The sequence below is a fragment of the Daktulosphaira vitifoliae genome, unplaced genomic scaffold (genome assembly GCF_025091365.1).
Source record: "Daktulosphaira vitifoliae isolate Bord-2020 unplaced genomic scaffold, ASM2509136v1 Scaffold_2, whole genome shotgun sequence".
Taxonomy (NCBI): Eukaryota; Metazoa; Arthropoda; class Insecta; order Hemiptera; family Phylloxeridae; genus Daktulosphaira; species Daktulosphaira vitifoliae.
Window position 1 is genome coordinate 4,246,501 of NW_026099573.1, and position 7,694 is coordinate 4,254,194.

The following is a 7,694-nucleotide window of genomic DNA, read 5'->3' on the forward strand; positions in this document are numbered from 1 at the left end:
ATAATTAATGATACGCCGCGTGTACGGGTACGAAAACCAAAAATATAAAATTATACAGGATTAGTGTTACTGGTAAGTAGTGAGCGGGGTGGGGTGAATGCGTTACGTCTAGTCTCAAGTTCATAGACGATGGGATACGCGAGAATAATAACACATGCCGCGGAGAAAGTTACAAACTCACATCACACATACAAGTGAAACTAATATAAGGGTGTTAAAAAAAGTTGAATTTGTGACCATAACTTTTAGATCAACTTGCAATTTTGAAATTGACATCATCAAATAGACAGTTTTAAGATTGCATATTGCAGGAAATTTTGTAATTACTATTAGCAGTAAATAAATCAGAAATGCTCAATAGTTGTATGCATTTTTAACTCAAAAGAACGTTAAGTGAGAGCTGAGAAAATAACTGATAGTCACAAAAAAAACCATATAGTAAAATAATTTAAAAATTAATGAGAAATTTCTTATCACGAGTGGAGACTACAGTGATAAAATCCTTAATATTAATTGTTGTTATTGAATTTTAATCAGATAAAAATCAAACTAACTTTTTCTTACTCAAAAATAATTAAGAAAAAATTCACCCGCATGAGTGGGTTTGTACCTCGTACCCAAGCGTTAAAGACATAAGTGTTACCGACTTGGCAACCGTATGTCGCATTCAACCATCGAAAAAAAATGATAATTTGAGCTAATTAAAATTTTAAAGTTTTTTTTCTCTACTTAAAAGTAGCAAAACAATTTAACTTTATATGCTATGCCAAATATATTTATACAATATTTATGAAACTCTGTGTACTCCCCTTGTAAAGTATTTTAAAATAAAATAAAAAACTTAGAATTTTAACACAAAAATATCATATTTTTGAATACGGTGACCATTTTTTACAGTGAATACAATTCGAGAAGTTAATTTTTTTTTTGAAAATAAAGTATATTACTTCTTTTTTCTTTCTTAGTTTCGGCTTTAAAGAACATACTGCCAACGATAAACTCTGTCACCTATCTCTGTCCTCCTCTGCTTCTCTCCATTAGCTGCCAGGCTCCACCCTTTATATTTCTTTCTTCACACCATCTTCCTATCTCAGCTTAGGTCTACCTAACGGTCTTTTTCCCATAGGGTCTTCTTCAATCACCCGTTTAACTAAAGTACCCTGTTTGTGCCAAGCATTGCCTGCCCAATTGAGTATACGTTTGGCAATCTCTCCAACTATTTTCGGCCAAATACACCAAAATAAGAGATTGGCAGTAAATTAGAAGAAATGCCGGAATTTAAATCTTCTATAAGTGCTGTGTGTTCCACCGACGAAGAGTTTCAGTTACTATCAAAGTTCTCCTCGTTCAATAAATTATTGCGCGTTGTGGCTTATTGTTTAAGATTTAAAAATAACGCATTAGATAATTTTTACAAAAAGAAAAATATATTTCATACTTCTAAGCGAAATGGCTTTGTAAGTGCGATAGAAAGAAACGCAGCGAGGTTATGTTTAGTTAAGTTGGTTCAAGGTCGATCATTTCTAAGCGAAATAATGCAATTGAAAAAAGGAAAGGAGATCTCAAAGGTAAGTAAATTATATCGTCTTAAACCATTTTTGGATAAAAACAATTTGCTACGCGTGGGCGGGCGTTTAAAAAACGTAGACGATATTTCAGTGTTTCAACGGAATCCTATGGTATTACCGTCACATTGTTCGTTTACCATATTGTTATTTAGAGAGGAACACATCAAGTTAATGCATAATGGCTCACAAGCGTTATTAGCGTCGGTTCGATTAAATTATTGGCCTATTAACGGTCGAAACCTCGCACGATTTACCGTTGTTTGTTTTCGTCACAAGCCTCAAGTGGTGCAACCGATCATGGGAGATCTACCAAGGGACCGCCTGTCTCCGGGTCGAGCTTTTTTAGCCACAGGTATAGATTTCTGTGGTCCATTTTTGTTAAAAACAGGATTGAGGAAAAATTCACCGGTTACTAAAGCCTATGTGTGTATAATTATTTGTTTTGCGACACATGCGGTGCATTTTGAGTTGGTCAGTGATTTAAGTACCGATGCTTTCTTACGTGCTTTAAATCGGTTTTTTGATAGACGCGGAAAAAGTAAAACTTTGTACTCTGATAACGCCTCAAATTTTATCGGGTCAAATCGTCAACTTAAAGAATGGTATGAATTATCTCAAACTGAAGAACATCAAAGTAAAATTAATAATATGTTGTCTGAAAACGAAGTGGAGTGGAAGTTTATTCCTGCGCGCTCACCGCATTTTGGGGGTCTGTGGGAAGCTGGAGTAAAATCGATGAAATATTTATTACGTAGGGTTTTGGGAGATGCCCATTTATTTTATGAGGAGCTTCTTACTGTAATTACCAGGGCGGAAGCATGCTTAAATAGTCGCCCATTAACGATTCTATCCTCTGATCCAAGCGCCTTGTCTCCTCTCACTCCTGGTCATTTTCTTATTGGTAATTCTTTAACTGCTTTACCTGAACCGGATCAAACGAACATATCAAGTAACCGGTTAACACGTTGGACGCGTGTTTCTCAATATTCTCAAAATTTATGGAAGCGCTGGAGTCGGGAGTATTTAACGCAGTTGCAGGAGAGAACGAAATGGGTTGGTGAGAAAGGACCTAAGATAAAAGTAAGCACCATTGTGCTTCTCAAGGACGATAATATTCCGTCTTTAAAGTGGCGACTTGGTCGTGTCGTAAATGTAGTAACTGGAAATGACGGTGTCATTCGAGTTGCCGACGTCAAAACCATGAATGGCTCTTTTCGCCGAGGAGTTAGGTTTTTGTGTCCTTTGTCAATCGAAGAAAATTAATTTGCCATTTATATTCATTTGTAAAAAAAATTTTTTTTTTTTTATAAATTTATATTTAGTTGATTTTTGTAATTATTTGGTTTAGATATTTGTAGTTTATGGGATATAATGTGTTATTTATTGTTTTTAGTTTGTTATTTTATTGTTTTTTATATTTTTATTTTCTATATCTATGTTTATCTATATATTTTTGTATAATACTGTTAACTACTACCTATGTTTTATACTTGTTTATCGTTTTGAAGACAATTCTTCAAGGCCGGCGGTATGTTGCGGCATGCTCTATTGTATGAGTATTATTATGATTTTTTTTTTTATTATTATTATCATTGTGATAAGCGAACGATCGGTTTTACTCAGCGGAGAAAAACCAGTCTCCTAATAAATGCCTCACTATTCACACATAGAAAAGTTCGTTTTATTAATTCATAGTTAAGCGACCTAAGTAATATTATTCTCGTAAAAATTAAAATACAGTCCACAGTCGTAACAAACGCTTCGATGCAAATCTGTAGATAGTGTTTAATTTAAAAAAAAAAAATTTGTCAATAAAGTAGGTCAAATGAGAGCTGAGAAAATAAATGATAGCTACAAAAAAAAAACCACATAGTAAAATAATATGTGACGCGACGTGAGAAACCGACCCTTAGGGTGAAAGAGGTCAAAAATGAGATTTTTATAGATTTGTATAGAAAATAATACGAGGAATCTAATGGCGCAGACCGCAAGTCAATCCGAGTACAACTCATGAAGTTATAACACTTTAAAGTTAAGGAAAACCAAAAACAACTTTCCGAGAAAAACGCAAAAAACGTTGAAAGTATTAAAATTTGTTTTTTACTTTTAAGATTTTTGCTGATAGATGAAAAATTGATGCTATTAGAAGTAAAATTTTACAATAAATACAATGGCGTTGGTTTCAGGTCTATATCTTGACATCCAAAAAAGTTATTTGCCTATGAAAGATGATCATATGTATAGAAAGATACTGAAATACATGATTTAATTTTATTATAATGAAAACAATTTTTTACACAAAAGACATTGCCAAAGCAGACTTGGGGTGACAATATTTCACAATATTATCTTTTAAATATTTATACCGTACAGGTGAAATTCCTTGAGGAAAAATTTCTTTTGGCCAACTTCGAAATAAAAATTTTTTCCCTGGTGAAATGCTGACAATTTGAATTCGTATTCCTACATCATCGAGCGATGTTTGGCACAGAACTGTGCCTGGGTATTTTTTATCGAAAGTAAAGTGATAATACTTTCTAATTTTTGGAACTCTTTTCCAATTTTTTTTCACAAAAAAAGTATTCCAATCGAATACATTGATTAATAATCTTCCATCTTCAGTGCCAGTGACTATTGGTATGTTAACTCCTGACTCTAAAGTTGATTGTTGAATTACCCGGGAAACATCATTAAGATCATGGGTTTCTTCTACGCGCAGACGTTTTTTTATTAGCCCAAAAGCCCAATCGACTGAAAATTTGGTATGGCCAACAGGTAAGAAGTTCAACGTGATTTTGTGGTTCAAGCCAATTAGAACTCGAAATAATAAATAGTAAATCATTGAATGATTTTTGTTCTGAGCGCAACAGTTGTCCGCGTGCAAACTGAGTTCAGTTTCACCACAGCTATCACGTTCTATAAAATCATGTAAATAACTAATGACGGAATTAGCTCCCTTACCCGATTCTACGCTCTCAGGAATCAGATAAATACCCTGATGGTTGAGAGTATCGTTCATAACGCCAAACAGTCCAATTTTATATGGCGTTAAAAAGTATAATGGTCCTGGTTGCTGTGGTAAAGTAGGGACGTGTATTTGTTGAGCGAAATCAAAACTGTAGTGAATTATCCCTTCGAACGTATAATGAAGACCAGATTCAGCATTTTTAAGAATAGTTTCTTTTTTACCATCTAGGAGTTGATAACGAGTATTTTTAATAACATCAAAATAATGGCGCCGTTCGACATCGACTCGTTTTAAGTGAGCTTGGCACTGTTCGAAAAACTTTGCCTTTTCGACTTCAGTTTTCCCTCTTAATTTTTTATGAGAAATATACAATGCCTGACATTCAGCGCATAAATCGGTTCGTGGGCGCTGTATCACAATATCGGAACAGAAATCATTCCACACAAGTTTGAAGGTCGTCAATTTTACTGGAATCCCGTTAGAATTTTTACACGCTTCTTCGTAACGTTGAAATATATGTTTTTTTGTCTCATTGCAAGGAAGTAATTTTACAATTTGCCTTTGACTGGCTTATCGGCCAGGCAAAAATAAGGCGACTTCTTCCGCATAATTTCGGATGAATGTAATAACATTTCTACGGATTTCTAAACTCAAGCTATGCTTTGGTACGCGTTTTGAATTACCATGACTTTTCGTAAGGATACCTTTTTTAGTGAATAATTTCAACAGGCGTTTCCATCGAGATCCTTGTTGACCGATACCATAAGCGAATAAAAACATTGCTTCACAAACTTTTTCACCTCGTAAAACATACAATATTTTTTTTCGTTTACGTACTTGCTGCGTGGATTTACGTGCATGGCTGATGGTGTCATGAGTTTTTGTTATAGCTCGCAATACGCCCAAAATTAATAAATCAAGGCGATATTTATGAAAATCAGTGTAATCCCCTTATAATAAAATAAAATACAAAACCAAGAATTTCAACACAACAATAGCATATTTTTAGCTATTTTCACCATAAAAACAAAATAAAGTCCGAAATTTTTTTTTTTTTTAATATTAAAGTATATTACATAAGCTTTAATTTAAGATATATATATAAAAGTCAGTATTTCCGGAACATTTTCAAAAGTTAAGTTGAAAAAGTTCTACTTTCTATATACATTTTTATGTTTTGAACCCCTCCTGTATTAAGGGAAAAGGTCCGTTTAAAAAAAAAAAGCATGTCGAATGAAAGAAATATATAAATATTATTTCTTTTAAAAAAATTGTATTGATCCATACATTTTTCAAAAAGTTTTAAAATTTTAAAATTAAAAATGTAAAATATAAAATCGAGAAATTTAACACAAAAATAGCATACGGTAGCCATTTTCACCATGAAGACAAAATAAAGTCTGAAATTTTTTTTTCTATAATAAAGTATATTACATTTGCTTTAATTTAAGTTATATATAAAAAGTGTCAGTATTTCTGGAACACTTTCAAAAGTTAATTTTTTGTGAAAAAGTTGTCATTTTGAATCCCCCCTGTGAGCTGGTAAAGGATTAAATTTATAAAAAAATATACCAAATGATAGAAAAAGACATCAATCATCTATAAAGAAAAAATTATATTAATATGTTCATTTTTGAAAAAGTTATGGCACTTTTAAGTAAAAAAATTTTCGAAAATTTCGAAAATTAGTGATTTTTAAATTTGTAATTTTTTTGGAGATTTCCCTCATTTACGGGGAACGAGGGAAATTTTTTCAATTTTTGAAGGTAATGTCTTCGACTAAATACGATTTATGATCTTTTGACGTATCGTTGAAAAAAATCGGTTCGGTGAGAGCTGAGAAAAAGTGGTAACGGACATAAAAAAAAAAAAATAAATAAACACATCATGGTAAAATTAATACCTTCTCAGCTTCGCATTGAATCTAAAATACTTGCCCAGCCACTTTTACATTCTCCTTGGTTTTTAACTTTGCTGATGGATAAACAATGAGGCCACTTCAATCTAGCGTCGAACATCAAAGGTAATTTAATTTGCTCAACATTTTTATAACCAATGAAGTTATACCTTTTAAGGCTTAACTCATTTCCATATTTTATATCCAGAGGTAAGTCACAACAGTTAAAATAATTTTTGTTAACATTATTTGCCTATAAAATTAATTACTAACATAAACATTTTAAATTACAATTTATTTAGACAAAAAAAAATTATGTAATATAACAAAATCAAATATATACAAATAAATAAAATATTAAAAACAATCATTGTTGTATAAAAAGTGAAATAATTATCATACACACTCAATTATTCACATAATAGGGTCACAATCCATGCCAAATCATCCAGAAGTGGTTGCACGACAACCTCATATTTTTCTTAAATTTTCAGGGTTTATTATTTATGCTTAATTAGATTAAAACAATTTTTTTTTTTTATGACCTTCCGATTTTTATGGCTATTTCAATGTAAAAAAAACCCGGCACAGTAGTGACGTGGTATAGATGGATCAAGTATAATGATATCTGACAGTGATTAAAATCACTATAAAAAAAAAACGCTTCGATGCAAATCTTTAGATACTGTTTAATTTAAAAAAAAAAAAAAAAAATACACCTTAGTAAAACCAATACCCTCTCAGCTTCGTATCGAAGCTAAAATGTTAAAAATAGCCAGAACGTTAAAAAACACACAGATTATTCAATATTAACTCAATCGCCTTAAAATTTTAGGATTGACCTTATTATAACTTAAAGTTAACATTTAAAAAATAATAATAATAATTTATGTGAAATTTCAAACTTAAATGACTTTCTAAAAATGATGCTTTTTTTGTGAAAATTGGCGTTATTGAGCTCACCTAAAACCATTAAGAAGTTAACCATTAACAAGAAAATTGTTTTAAATATTTGAAATTTAGTTGAAACATAGATTATATACTATACAATACCACATTTGAAAATCACAAAATAATAACTTCTTAATAGTTTTAGGTGAGCTCAAAAACGCCAATTTTCTCAAAAAAAGCACCATTTTTAGAATGTTATTTAATTTTGATATTTCACATAAATTATTATTATTATTTTTTAAATGTTAACTTTAAGTTATAATAAGGTCAACCCTTGAATTTTAAGGCGATTGAGTTAATATTGAATAAT

General features: G+C 31.4%; 1 protein-coding gene across 1 annotated transcript; it reads left to right on the plus strand.

The window, feature by feature from the left end:
- The first annotated feature begins 1,535 nt into the window (after positions 1-1,535).
- On the plus strand, positions 1,536-2,831 carry LOC126897376 (uncharacterized). Its single transcript, XM_050670915.1, has one exon. The coding sequence runs from the start codon at positions 1,536-1,538 to the stop codon at positions 2,829-2,831; it is 1,296 nt and encodes a 431-aa protein (XP_050526872.1).
- Positions 2,832-7,694: the final 4,863 nt, after the last annotated feature.